Source organism: Pleurodeles waltl, chromosome 3_1 (assembly GCF_031143425.1).
Source record: "Pleurodeles waltl isolate 20211129_DDA chromosome 3_1, aPleWal1.hap1.20221129, whole genome shotgun sequence".
NCBI lineage: Eukaryota > Metazoa > Chordata > Amphibia > Caudata > Salamandridae > Pleurodeles > Pleurodeles waltl.
In genome coordinates this window covers 522,359,942-522,375,128 of record NC_090440.1, presented here as the reverse complement: position 1 = coordinate 522,375,128, position 15,187 = coordinate 522,359,942, and the positions used below count along the sequence as shown (strand labels likewise).

The 15,187-nt window shown below is 43.0% G+C and overlaps 1 protein-coding gene across 3 annotated transcripts in view; it reads right to left on the bottom strand.

The window, feature by feature from the left end:
* Positions 1-15,187, bottom strand: part of LRRK1 (leucine rich repeat kinase 1) — a 654,776-nt gene that overhangs the window by 213,469 nt on the left and 426,120 nt on the right. For all 3 annotated transcript variants that reach the window (XM_069222803.1, XM_069222801.1, XM_069222802.1), the window contains exon 16: positions 6,529-6,693. In XM_069222803.1, the coding sequence (XP_069078904.1) occupies positions 6,529-6,693 (165 nt within the window). The remainder of the gene's footprint in view (positions 1-6,528; positions 6,694-15,187) is intronic.

Here is a 15,187-nt window from a genome sequence, read left to right as displayed (position 1 = left end):
AGTCCCACCACCATGCAAAGGCTGGCAGGAACGGGGTGTCGGGTGCCCATGCACTTGGCATGAGCAGTGCAGGGGCCCCCATGGACAGCCCCGTTGTGCTTTTCACTGCCCGAATTACAGCCAGTGAAAAGTGCTACAGGTGCAGCTGCACCCAACGCACCGCAACATTGCCGCCTGCTCGATTACGAGCCAGTGTCAATGTTGTGGTGAGTATTCCGCTGGTCCAGCGGGCGAAAATGCTGTTTCTGCCCACAGACACAGCAGAAACTCATAACAGGGCCGGCGGAAAACCGGAGTTTCTCTGTGTCCAAGCTGTTACCTTCCACTCCAATGAAAAAAATCATAACCGCTAGAATTAGGTGCAGGGATACTGGCCAGAATTGTAGCTTCTGAGCCCTACTTGCATCTCTACATCAAATTCCAGCCAATTTGTAGTCTAGGTGTGCTGGTGTAGGCAATGATGCATCAAGTGTTGCTAAGACAGGTAGGATGTGAGAGCTACATCCTGTGTTTTGAAGATTTATGAAGTGTTCCACTGTAGACATCTGGTGTTTCTTCCCAGGAAGTTACATGTGAATTGAGACTAGCTCGATAAGCTTGCAAAGTCCCACGTGAGGTCATGTGGCATTGAAAGTTCCAGAGCTTACAAACATTTTGCCACTGTTGGAATGGTGAGTGTTGAGTGGGTTTAGCAGTAACCGCATGTGCTAGCAGGATATGAGGGATACATCACACTTGTATTCACAAAGCCAGGGCTGTAGCTACAAGCCCAGAGCCAGATGCTTGCTGCAGATTTTGGGGGGTATTTTAGCATCTCTGTAGGGGACATTCCTGTCAATGTATCAAAAATTCGTGTAGCTTCCATGATAAGTACATTTACCAATGAAGTCCCTGTCTAAAGAGTTACTAGTGCTATTTTTTCATTACAATACTTTTTAAGTTTGCCATTGAATGTCACCATTGATGGGTTCAGTGTGTATTCTTAAATAAAATCACTAAATTATTTCTTTGTAAAAAAGTCTACTGTTTTCCTACTATTTCAGTCAGGCTGATGCAGAGGGTATACACCCCTAACTGCAGCAACACCAATGTGGTAATTAAAGGGTAATGATTCAGGCCTTGTTTCTCTCATTACCAGAAACCTTGTTTTTGGTGGCTCTATTCATAAGCAAAAACTCTTCTTCACACAGTGAAATACACTGTACAACTGTTAAATACTGTTGCCCGAGGTCTCTGGCATCTTATGCAATTCAAAGTAGATTTGGGGTCATCAGCATACAGTTGGACAGTCTCATGGCTCTGCTGAAGGAACTGTGGCAGGGAGCATATGAAGATGCTGAACAGTAGGCAAGAGAGTGGGTGATCTTTGGTATATGGCACAAGACACTAGCAAAGTGGAAAACTCAAGTGACTGTATATTTGTTTTGGTAACTAGTGAGAAACGTTTTGACTCATTACAGAGGCGATCCACCTTTATCATTCACTGTTCAAGCCATTCACATAGCTTTCTGTGGTCAACTGTGTTGTGGGCTGTATGGAGTTCAGGAGGTTTAAGAACTTGCTTGACCATGTTAAGAAATGGCTCTTCACTATGTTGGCTATCATTGGTTCAGTGCTCCTTGCAGGCCTGAATCCTGAAGGTCATGGAGTCTATTCTTCATTCTTTGTGCTAGAGTTGAGGCGGTTGAAGACAGGTTAGTAGTTTGCCAGTGATAGGGATTGCAAATATTATTCCAGGAAGGCAGGTGATAATGGTGTGTCTTAATGGCCAGAAATGACTTTAGGAAGCAAGGGGAGATTGATCATGTTTGTTGTTTCTATCAGACGAGAGCGTATGAACTGTGTGCAGATAAGCAATGGTCTATAGGAGAGATAGGGATTTTTCTCTTGAAGTTCACAATCCGCACCACAGCAATTGGCAAGTGTTTGAGCAACTTGAAAATCCATTGTTTCAGAGGTGATGGATTGGAACTGTTGAACAGTTGTCCACATCAAAGGCATCCGTGGCTCTCTGTAAGTTGCTGAACGTATAGACATGAGCATGGTTGTACCTTCTTTCCATCAGGTTTGCTGTGTGTGGAAGTGTGTGTGTGTGTGTGTGTGTGTGTGTGTGTGTGTGTATATATATATATATATATATATATATATACACACACACACACACACACACACACACACACACACACACACACAGACATGCATTCCAAGATTAACCCTTGTTCTCACAGAGATGGGTGAATAAATATCTATTTAATATTGTATGTGGTCGGATCTATCTCATTATTACAATTGTGTACATATTCTTACAGGCGTGTCAAGTGACATCCCAAAAGTGTCTCCTTTTCCTCCCATTTCTGGTGCCCATTATAAGGGCCCAGGGAATCCATTTGTTGGGATGAGCAGCTTTTCTTACATTTGGTTATTTTTTATTTCAGGTTGGAGGGTGTGTAAATAGGATGTGTAGTGCACTGCCTGGAGGCTAGGTCCACTGGCCTCCACTGCTCAGGTCACCTTCCCATTGTCAATATTCCATTTCCCGCAAGAGGAATGGACAGGGTTCTTCTGTTAGAGCCAAACTCTGAAGCAAAAATAACTCTGATATACAATACTTGGCATCTTGAAACATGACAGCATGTTCAGTAGCAATCTAACAGAGTCCTGAGATCATGGCGTGTAGGTGATAGAAGTATCATTAGCTTTATCATCTACAAAACAGGGGCAGACGCTGCGTAATAAATAATGAAGGTACATCATGCATGACAACATTTTAGAAGTGGGAGATTTTAAAAATTAATACAGGATTTTTCCCCCATTTACTTCTATTCATGCAGGGGCAATTTCAGGCGCGAGGCAGCCAAAATAAAGCCATGTTTAGCTTAAAGAAATCGGGCGTTCCCAACCTGAATCAGGTCTATTGGCATGTATGGGGCATATTTTCACAGAGCAGAGGTATACAAAGGAGGGTCATACTTGGCACAGAGCGTAGCGAGGTGCTACGATGCCACAAGTGCTATTTGACAATACTAGTCGAAGAAAAACCAGTTCTGTTTTAAATATACAGACAAACTACGAGTTTGCTTGAAATTTTGATTTAATATTAGGGTTATGGGTGTAAGGCATGCATTAAGTGACAGAGGAAATCATTCTCACCGCCAGAGTTTTGGCAGACTGCTATGTTTCCTTTCATGGTTTCATGCAGTCTGCAACTGAATCACGAAAAGGGCTGAGCCCTGCAATGCTGGGAACTGGAGGGCAGGTGTTAACAGCTGTTTGCTGGCAGGCACAGCATACAGGACAAAAATCCGTGCACCAAAATGCAGCAGAAAGCAAATCTATGGTAGAGATACTGCCTAAGGCATACGAAAACGTACCTCATGTGATTTGTAGGATTGAGTAGACTCTGGAGGATTCAAGGGGATTTGTTGAATTGTGCTAGAAATTGTAAATATGTTATGTACACATTCACACTGGTTCCTTTCAAAACATCCTAATCTGAAAACCCACTCCACAGTGATATATGATAAAGCATTTCGATTTTGTCTTTTCAGCATTTTCTATCTGTACTTTTTGCATCACCCTTTTTTCATTCTTCTTCTTTTGTCCTTTCTCTTTTCTTCCTGAACTAACTACAGTGTTTTTTGACCTTTCAATTTTGACTCTACAACTCTTCATTTTTTCTGTCTCTTCAATTCACCTACCAACTCCTTGTGCTCCCAAAGCAAGGCCACATTGAGTAATTCTACTATTCTGGCATTTCCCTGGAAGCTACAGATTAGCGGCTGCTTTCAGAGCAGGATGTGCTGCCTTGACCCAACTATGCCCAGATGCCCAATGTGCTCACTGTCTCCTGCAGTGTGGGGCTGGTTTGAACATATGGGGCAGGGATGATTAGTTTTCATGTCTGGCCTTGCCACATATGAACACTGCAAATTACAGATTATATCCACCCCCTCCCAGCGTCTAGTTCTGACTGGGTCACTCTCCTTTCCCTAGTTGCACCATTTCCCTCTGAAATGGAAGGTAAGCATGCCTCTGCCTCACCCTCTGTGTCCCATTGTACTTAATAGCAGAAAGGCAGCTGTGACTAGCGGGCAGCGGTGTATGGTGCGGCAGGAAAAATATTTGAGTATCAGTGGTCAGTCGTAAGAAAGGCCAAAGCAAAGGATAATGTCACAGAGAGGAGTGAACGAGGTAGAAGCGGACAAAGAAAAGGTCATCGTGGGCTCTCTCAATAGAGTTATGTAGAGTTAGTGACACCATCACTATGAGTAGGAACAGCATGCTAGAGAAAAGATGAATATGGAAAACACTGTGCTGAGACTGCCTTTTGGCAGAATTGTGTGGAGATTCACCATGGGGGATAGATGGTGGAGTTGTCCTCCAAGAAAGTCCGGGTCATGGAAAACAGCTGTCTTTGTGAAGGGCCTGTGGCGAAAGCCTGGCGGGAGAAGGCTGCAAAAATTATTAATGTTTCCATAACCCTTTTGAAGTACCTTAAAGGCAGCAAGTTGGGAGAGGCGCCAACATTAGGGGAGGATTTAAGAGCAGCTTGTGTTCCCTTGGGTTAGGAATAGTTTGTATAATGTGAAGAGTTTCGGAGTGCCTAGTATTAGCTAAGATGTGCACCCATAAGGTACAAATGACATGGGTGATCCAGGATTGATGGTGGGATGATATGGGTGAGGTAGGCATACTCAGATTCACATGACAATGTGTGTGCTAATAGTGAGGTTCTGTGAAAGGGTGGAGGGGGAAAAGAGGGCACTGCGAATCACATGAGTAAGGGAGTGATCTTTCAGAATGGCACATGCTGGGACTGGTAAAGACTGACACATACCACCACCCACAAAAAAAATATGAAATTAACATGTCACTGGATGTATACTATTCATGATCCACTCAAACAACCAGAAATTAAACTTCGGTCAGTGACAGAAACCTCAAATGTAAGGCGTACAGGTACAATCTCCAGCAGCGCTGCACAGCCATGCTCGTAAAGAACGCATGCTGAACTACTCTCTGTAACATGCCATAACAGCAATGGACATCAACTGCATGGAAATGTACCCTAAATACATCATTTAATTGATTAATACTGATCGGTTATGCACAATGCCTTTAAGTAAGGACTGTGAATTTGTGTCATCACCCCAATCATGTAGCCCCTGGTGGCAATTTTGCTGCTGAGCCCATTCTATATAAAACCACCACTCAAAGTGGGGCAGATTGTGGGGACAATATTACGCAGACTGCAGGGACAATTTGATGAAGACTGCATGGTCTATTTAATGTAAAATAAAGGATGAGGTATACAGGGGTAATTTCAACAAGATGTGGGAGAATTGAATGCATATTTCAAAAACATTTAGCAATGTAAATCCCAGGGATGTCGGTCATGGCACACTGAAGGCCAAATATGGCATGTAAATTGAGCTAGCAATTTTATATGAGTTATGTATAATGTGAATACACTTTGTGAGAGTATTTTAATGCAGATTGTCTTAAAATGTTGTTATTTTTGTGCCCACCATTCATGCAATCTATGGTACATTTCATTCTGTTTTGGGGCAATTCAATCCAGATGCGAGCAGCAGATCCATGGCTCATATAGAAGTATTTTCATGGCTAGCAAGGTGGGAGAATCAGATCTCCAGTGAGGATGATACGCACTTTGGTTGTCACACAGAAATAGCAAATGAGGACATGTCATTGTGCTTGGACGCACTTTAATGAGGGCCGTGGAAGAAATAAATGATTATAAGGAAAAGGCCACTCTAACTACTTGTGGCAGAAGTACTGTAATATGAGCTCAGTTGCCTTCTGATATCAGGGAATTTCATGAGGTATTTCAAGGTGACTGACTCTTTTCAGTAATGTACTTGGTCATACGTGTTTTAAGAAAGTATGATGGTCTCATCTTTGGCGCCATATATTCATAAAACCTGTCTTAACTGAAATTATAAACAAAAAACTCACTTCTAAGAAACAGTGCAAATGGGTGACCTGTGATAACATAATTGGTTCTCCTCTCTAAATCCAGGCATATCACATCCATCATGCATTACAATAAGCTGTCCGTCTTATGTTTCATTTTATTATTGATAGGATGATGTTTATTCTGATTACCTAAAAATGGATGAACCAGGATCAAAAAGGGGGGTAAACGTTCTCTATTGGCACCCCTAGTGAACTACACATCCTTTTGTGTAAGAGAGCTTTCCTTTATAAAAACAAAAGACTCATGCAGATGGTAGTGCTGCATAAAAATCACTTCTGCTCAGCCGAATCAGCTAAATGTCTGAACATCTGCAGTCCTGCATTTGCCAAATTTGATCATTGTTTGTGGGAACCTTCTGTGAAATCCTACAGGCTGAAGCTAGTTAATTGATCAAACTACTTGGTTTACAATGCCAATTTGTCTTCCAAGAACGCACATATGTTCATCATATACTGTGTCTGCAGGCTCACAGAAGCCTGAAATCCCAAGTGAGATATGGAGTGTGAAATGTAAAGGCAGCACTCTCCTACCTCAATGCTCAGCAGCCAGAACTGAAGTTTTGCCACCGCTTCTTCTCCGAGAGCCAGGTTCCACACAACCACGTAGAGTGCTTTGTCTGTGAAGAAACACTGGTTGACTGTTGACATGCTTGCAGGGCCCCCAATGTCCCACACGTTGAACATCACTGAATCAATCTGTATATTCAAGAAAAAAGAGCAGAAACAAGTCAAACAACTTGCATAGTTCAAGAATTCAGGTTTTTCCTTTCAAGATGCACGTGCCTTATTCCGAATCCCTCTGAAGTGATAGACAACCCTTTCGACATGGGGTTTTAACAATGACAGAGCCAGTGTACCCTTTTAAACAGGACCTTACACTTCCCACACTGATTGACTCAAGAATATTATTCAATAAAATCTCACAGCAGGCCATCTACCTACAGACATTCAACAAAAAGTTTGACCTTAGGTGGGAAGTGTCCATGTTTGATGCTTCAAGTATGTTATTTAGGAATTTTCTCTGTTTAGAAAAATGCAACTACTGCTTGAGGCTGCTGAGGAATATCTGGTGTTCCTCCAAAACTATAGGCTGAATTGCCTCTCTCTACTGGGGAATGCAATCTCCTTTTAGAGTGGCCCGCTAATTGGTGTGTTATTTACTGTACCTCATAATAGCCGACTCCAGTGATTCAAAATTTATCGGGTGAGATAAATGCCAATCAAATTACAAGTTTGTGGGCAATAAGATGAAGATTGTGATGCTTACCGCACCCAAAATCTGCATGTTCTGGTAATTATTGGATATCACCGCCCCAAAAATATTGGCAGGCTTAGCCTGCCAATATTCATCTCGAAACTCATAATTGTGATGTGTGGTAGCAGCTGATACTGCACCTAATGCAATTAACTGGGTTGCTCATAATAAGGGCCTCTGAAGTAAGGAATGAGTTGTTGCCTCATCCGTAAGACACATTTGGATCTTGTAGGTGAATGGAAGAAGTGTCCTCTCGAACAACTTCTGGATTTATTGATTGTACATCAAGGAACCATGTCACACAGCAACTCTGTTATTACAGGAATCACCCTAGTCTTGAGTGAGGTATCTTTCAAAAATCCCAGGTGGGACAGAGAAAAAAGGGCCTACGTAACGTACTTGAGTACTAGTTGTCCTATGGGAAATGTGAATTGAACACGTTCCTATTGAGGAGAATTAAACACGGCTGTCATACAAATGAGTCAATAATAAAAGTGTTCTGCTTTTAAGTGCTAAATCAAAACAATATACCACATGGAAATGTTCAACATGGAAATGTGAGGACCTAGCACTCCAGAATTTGTGCTGATGGTTGGCTGCATAATGTACTGCTCTCTAAAGGTCTACATGTTCCAAGTTTTCATTTGCAGAAATACTTCAAAGCACAATCAGCAAGTTTCTTACTACTTCCAAACAGGAAAGTTAAACTAATCACTTGGAGACTACACAGGGCACAGTTTATGCTGGTTGTTCTCCAATTAGTGCTAGTGGTGTTCCAGGACAAACTAAAGTTTGGCACTTGCCTATGTATTTTCCCTCACGGCTTTAGAAAAAGAATAGTTTTTTCAAATGCCATTTATGGCACATTTGACGGAATAGTTATATCAGCAGCAGGACCGTAAATAAACTGGAGCTGCAGTGAGCCCCGGGACTAGAGTAATTTAGTGGTGCCACTATGCAGACAACATACAATTATTACAGTGAAAAGATTATGGTACTGGAAATTTGGAACAATCTCATTCTTTCATAAAACCTAAAATTCAGTATTATGAGAATGTTAACATATATCACAAAAACTTACACATAACCCTATGCAAGCTAGATCCCAGGAACCAGTATTTGTACACTGTGGCATGCCACCTATGTCTGGCTACAGTTGTAGATATGCAGCTCTCTTGGAATTTCAAGAGAAGTGACAACGTTGTCTGCCTGAGGACTTCCACCACCACCATCCTAAAAGTATGTCCAAGTCTACCTAAAGTTGAAACAAACCAAGACAGAATTTAGTCTCATCGTCAACCCCAGGAAACAAACTTGGGTCCAGAGCTGGCTTGAAGAGCCAAAGCCTCGGTCCCATCCTCCAAAATCTCTACCTGGTTGTATTATCCTTTTCAGGGGACCGGCGGTACCCCACTCACCCTCCAATCAGAAACCTCCACAACTGCTGATTTCAGGTTTCAAGTTCTCCAGGATCCGGTCCTCTGGCACCCTATTCCAGACTTCCAGTCAGTGCCACACATCATCAGGGTCATCAAAGAAATGTGATTTGCCCCCCCCAGAGATCATTCTCAACCTGGGTGCGTATAGCACCATATGGGGAAGTTAGGGGCTATGATGGCCCACGGAGGAGGTCGAAGCGGAGCCACCAGCGCACAGTGTGCCCTCTTAATAATAAACATGGGGGACAGTCCACTAGGCTTCAGAGTGCCACATATCCAAGTCTCTACAAACTGCTCAGAGTTTGCCCCCTCGGCCTCCTGCAGGAACCCCAGCAGATGCACATTATTGAGGCAGGACTGCCCCTCTGCATCCTCCACCCTAGCCTCGAGAGCCCCAGACCAGGACATGGCCACAGCCACCAGCTTCCTCAACGTTGCCACCTCTGTCTGAAGCTCCCCAATGGACCCCTCAGCCAAGTGGACCCCCTCAGAGACCTTGTGGAGGTCAGTGCACAGTAGATTTACTTTGAAGGCCATCCTCTCTATCTTGTTCTCAGTGACCACCCTAGCGCCCTAGCGCCCTGAAGGACCTCCTACAACTCAGCTCTCGAGGGCTCCCCCACTGATGCCTCAGATTCCTGGTCACCCTAACCAGAGGTAAGCCGCGTGGTACACTGCAATGCAGGGGCCGGAGTCCTATAGCGTTCCACTGTATTCTCCTGAGTGGCCCCGCCTACTTATTCCTCCCCATGTGTGGTGAGGAGCAAGAGCCTCAAGGAGCACCCGCACCCTGAGCCCCCCATGCAGCAGACTCAGGGCACTTCCATTTACTCCAAGGGGGTAAGATAATGCAGCCAACTGTAATCAGGTGCTCCTCTCAGTTCCCCAGGTGGCCAAGCACACAAAGAGCAGGCAGGCATACCAGTCCATTGCCCCTAAATTTCCTAAAAGTATTGACTCAACTCTGCATGCAAAACCTCATCTACATACAACTTCTACAGTAGCTGACCACCTGACAAAATGTCCCAAACTGGCTCTCTTCCCTGTCCCGATCACACTCACCTCACTTCACCCAGCCCAACCTGTCTCCAGGATTTACTCCCTCAACCCTACTGGCCCCTTCTTTTCTTTCCACCCATTGTCCGCTGCACATGCCATATACGCACAAGTCAGGCTCCACTAATTTATTCTCACTAACCTCTTCTTCTGTACAGCACTCCATAGCTTTATGGCTAGGTTCAGGCTATAGAAATCCTTCATACATAAAGCAGTACTGAATAATAGGACACATACAATTTCATGTCTAGAATGTCCATATGCACAATGGACAACAAGGATGACTACTAAAACCTCAGTTGTATGTTAACGGTAGTGGCGATGCCTTGATTGGGCAAAACCCATTTTGATGTGACGGCTCTAGTTGAAGAGGCTTTGATCAAATATGGAGTTACTAGACTTATCATGATTATGAGAACCACTGAACTTAAGGGACCTAGCAAGCTTCATCCAGACATTTTGGCTGTAAAAAGCAGCTGAATTGTCTGTGTGAAACTCAGGAAAAATGGGTAATTACTGTGGGATTCGGATGCAGTATTCATGGTAATTCCTAATGTGTGATGGCACACTGAGCTTGAAATGTGGAATTCCACAGTATTTCACCCCATATCTAGAGTTACCTGTGGGCTCAGTTTTGGTAGTTTGGGCCTATTAAATGGGGCACTTTTGATGCCTACTTAAACATTTCCCCATCATGATAAAGAATATGCATTACAGGAAACACTGCAACCTGAATAGAAAAACTGAGTGAAATATTGTGTAGGAGGTATTCAAAGAATAAGAAGGTTGAATTATAAAATGTACATCACATCAAACATAAGTTGCAGAACGTATGTCATTGGGACAACCCTATTAAGGTGCAATCCATGAATTGCTGGCTCTTCCTGTACTTAAACGGCAAATTGCATCAGGTCAGCCCCACAACCTCAAAGTTACACAGCTCAACCAAATCAGATCATTTAAGTGCGCTTTCTTATTCAGGCTGTTAATATTTGTGCTCTTTGAAGAGAGATGTTTGCATGTGGCATCAGGGTCCATAAACATCAAAGTTCTCTTACCCCACAACCTGCAGGCTTGCTGGTAACCTAAAAAGGCCTCCCCTCATAGGTAGTTAACTTTTTGATAGCTTGAAGCTTTTCCCTTCACCTAAGTGTTGTTCTAAATGAAGTTGGAGAAAATATATACTCTGGAGATATTAACCATAACAGATGGACCTTTCTTGCTAGCTGCCTTGTTACTAGGTCATGTTCACCTGATTCTGCCAATTCCACAAGCTGTATTCCCACATTTTTCATTTTACCACCAAAGTAATTCCATAAAACAGAAACTTCATCCGTTGTGTCCACTTTCAATACCAAGGTGCAGATTGTGTTTGGCACATTATGTGTTCTACCCCGGTCTTCAGGTTGTAGACTGAAGTAAAATTTGGAGTTCTCAAACTTCTGTACCTATTTATTGTCTTCTTTTTTGTTTGCATTGTTCCTTTCACCACCATCACTCATGTATTTAGGGCCCCCACATCTTGTTCTTTTAATGAGATGCGGCCCTTAATTTTTTCTAGTGTCCGATACAGCATATAAATCATGTACTATATACTAAGTGAGGTACTTGGCAGGCTCTTCAACAGTGGCATAATTTTAGATTTCCTTTATATTTGCCCAGTCATCCCACAGCCCTCTTCGCAGAAACCCTTAGAGGGCTGATTACTACAGGTGAAAAACTCCTCCTTATTCTTAAGTGGGCACTACTTTCTCTCCTTGGGGCCATGTGTGTGCAGCTATTTTATTTGTGTACAGCTCTTCTAAAGGGTGGCCAGGATCGCATTTTCACATAGCATGCACGCTAGCACGGCACCTGCACAAGCCTACTCCAGTAGCAGCCCTTCCTTTTCCCTCTGCATCTCATTGCTACAATGCTGATGTCTTTGGGTGAGTACTGATGACGTAGGGAACCCCTCAGAGGCACTCTGGGGGTGATTCTTACCTTGGCGGGCGGCGGAGGGCGCTCGCCAAAGTACCCCCGCCAGAACACCGCACCGCGGTCGTCAGACCGCTGCAGTGATTCTGGGTTTTCCACTGGTCTGGCGGGCGACCGCCAAAAGGCCGCCCGCCAGCCCAGTGGAAAACAACCTTCCCACGAGGACGCCGGCTCTGAATGGAGCCGGCGGAGTGGGAAGGTGCGACGGGTGCAGTTGCACCCGTCGCAAATTTCACTGTCTGCAATGCAGACAGTGAAATTCAAAGTGGGGCCCTCTTACGGGGGCCCCTGCAGTGGCCATGCCATTGGCATGGGCACTGCAGGGGCTCCCAGGGGCCCCACGACACCCCCGAACAGGATGGCGGTATGGGGTGTCAGAATCCCCATGGTGGCGCAGCGAGCTGCGCTGCCATGGAGGATTCTTTTGGCCAGCGGAAAACCGGCGGGAGACCGCCGGTTTTCCACTTCTGACCGCGGCCAAACCGCCGCGGTCAGAAATGCCCTGCGGGGCACCGCCAGCCTGTTGGCGGTGCTCCCGCCAACCCTGGCCACGGCGGTCCATGACCGCCGGGGTCAGAATGACCCCCTCTGTGTCTTCCCCAGCATCCAAGCATATTTCAAGACAACGAAGAACTTCAGACAACCACATCTTGTTTTCGAGAAGTACTTTTTTCATCAGACACACTTTCTCAGAATCTGGGAAGCCAGAGAGTTCCTATATGGACGTAATAAGAATCAATAGGGATTTCAAAAAGTTTTACTGTACTTTATACGTTAAGGTTTGTCACCATATGAATGATGACATAGCTATTTTTATTTGCTAAAATTACCTAGCTAAAATTACCTACCAGGAATTACTAAAGAATACACCACTATCTTGAAGAAATCAAAAAGAATAAATACATACTATAAGTCTATAAGACTATGAAAACATCCGATTTAGATGCATACTCGGCAGCACTGGCAGGCTCACATAGAAATGTTAATTCGCATACTGTATGCAGTATATGGACTGTTTAATGGCCATGACAGCTGTCCAGGTCAATGCAATCAATATTTAAGTTTTTTAATACTTGAGCTGGTAAAATGTGTTACAGATAGAATTTTATAATGTATGCTTGCTAGTGCTATTGAAACAAATACTTTGAGACTAAAGAAAATATGCAATGACTGATTGTACCTGTCAGACTATTTTAACAAAATAAAAGTATAGCCACAATAATATTTAAAATAATAATTACTATTATAAGCATGCAATATACCATTTGCCTTATGTGGACTTATGTATGCTGAAAAGACTTTTGACCAAGTAAACAAGGACCTCGTTGTATATATCTCATTTTGTATTTGGGGAACATGTCACAAAACATTTTAAAACTCTTCACTTTATAGCGGAAGCAAAAACTTGTGGTACGGGGAAAGTGTTTTTTTCTTTTATGGTCTGAAAATTAAGCCTCTAACTGTAGCATTTTGACAAAAAGATATCATTGAAATTAAGATGGGTTACTCAAAGGCTGAAATCGTCCTTTATATCAAAATGTTAATTTTGATATTACATTATACTACTACTCACGCAAACCTTATTTTCAACAAATGGAAGAATTAGGAAAATTATGGGGATACAATATCGATGTCCATTAAAATAGAAGAATTTCTTTTAATTAACAGCATCATGGTAAACAGGCATGTTGCATTAGGCTACAAATAGGCTAAAGAGTGAATAACATATTTGGGTAATCAGGTTTCTAAGAATATCAATGAAAGTTAAACTAATTAGAAAAATAAAATATAATTATGCACTGTACAACAATAAATGCTCACAGATCTTAGTGAACAGAGAAGGCCTGGCCCCATGAAAATATGAAAGTCAAAATGTGAAGTCTACCAAGCCTGTGATTTTTGTAGTTATTTGGCATTTCTTCTGAGCAAGCAAAATCATTTTCATAATCGGGCAGAGTTTAAAAACCAAGATCGGTTGGGTAATATTCAAGCAGAGCAGGGTTTAAGGACTCTGATTGTCTTTTCCCAGATATTACAGAGATTAAAGACAAAGGATGGAAAATCTTTATGGCCACTGGACGCACCCAAGCTAAGGTGCAAGCTGCTAGAGAAAGAAGGGAAATTAGTAGGAGCTCATAATCCATTATGTAAAAATGATATGCCAGAAGAACCTTCACATTAAATGTTTCAGAACAATAGCAGTGGAATATTTCCCAGTGCCCGTTAGTGATTAAGCTGCTTTCACAAATTGGGCCCCCTCAATTCTAAAAGTCCAAAACAGGTGTACAGGCTCCAGGCCCTCTACACAGGGCATCTCTTAACAATCTTCCTGAAAGCAATTCAAAGACAGGAAAGCCACCACCCATGCAGAAGACTACTAAAAACAGAGCTGCACAGGAAAACATTTAACAAGAGCCCCAGAGAAAGACCATCAGAATGTGTTCTCCAGTTGTTGGTTTTACTCTGTGTGTAAAAGCTACTTCAGAGCACTGAAGATTTTGATGAAAAGTAATCATCATTCAGGGAGAAAGGAGATAAGGGTTCAGTTTGTTACGCTGGATTGCTGCCACTCTTAGGTTCCTGACATACTTCTGCTGGTATTGTGGGCCTGTGTTCCACTATTGCACTGTGTACTATGCAGAGGAATTGGACTTGATCCTTATTTCATTTGGAGCAAGAAGTATGGTTTCAGGGGAGTTTTAATGCAAGTGTGTGCGAAATGTGCATAATTCTCTTTCACATACTTACGTGAAAGCATGGGAAAATTATGCAAAATAAGCGTGATTACACAAAATGCAAATCTGTCATTAGCACAATATTTTAGAAAAATATGTGTCCTCGTGTTAATTTTTAATGTGAGGACTCATTTTGTGCAAAAAATAGTGCAAAAAACACAAGTGGCATGAGCAACAGCTGCTCACATTCTGGCTATTTGTGCTTGTGGTATATATTTGACAAGAGTTGCACATTATACATATAATGGAATAATTTCAGGAATTTTAAGAAACAAGAAATTCCTGAAATTACGTGAATTACGCATGAATTATATTTCACACAAACCTAGTCTTATGTGTTCAGCGCATTCAGACTGCATGCTTTTCTCGTCTTTATAACCAGCTGACAAGTTTCCTGAGCAATAGTAGAAATATGGTGCAGAAATCGAACACGCTATGGAAAGATCTCTTCTCAGGATACCTAGGGCCTAATTTAAAGTTTGGCACACGGGAAAGCTGGTCCACCACCCTGCTGGAGTTATTAAGAGTTTCCCACTAGCTCGGTGGGCGTAAACCTCAGTTTCTGCCCACCGACCTAGCGGGAAACAGGCTACAGCATTGTCTTCAGCTCGTAATCGAGCCGAAAGCAATGCCGTAGCCCACAGGGTGCACCACCACCTTCACAATGTTCACTGTCTACTTTGCAATGGTGCTGGGTAGGGGGCCCCTGCACTGCCCATGCCAAGTGC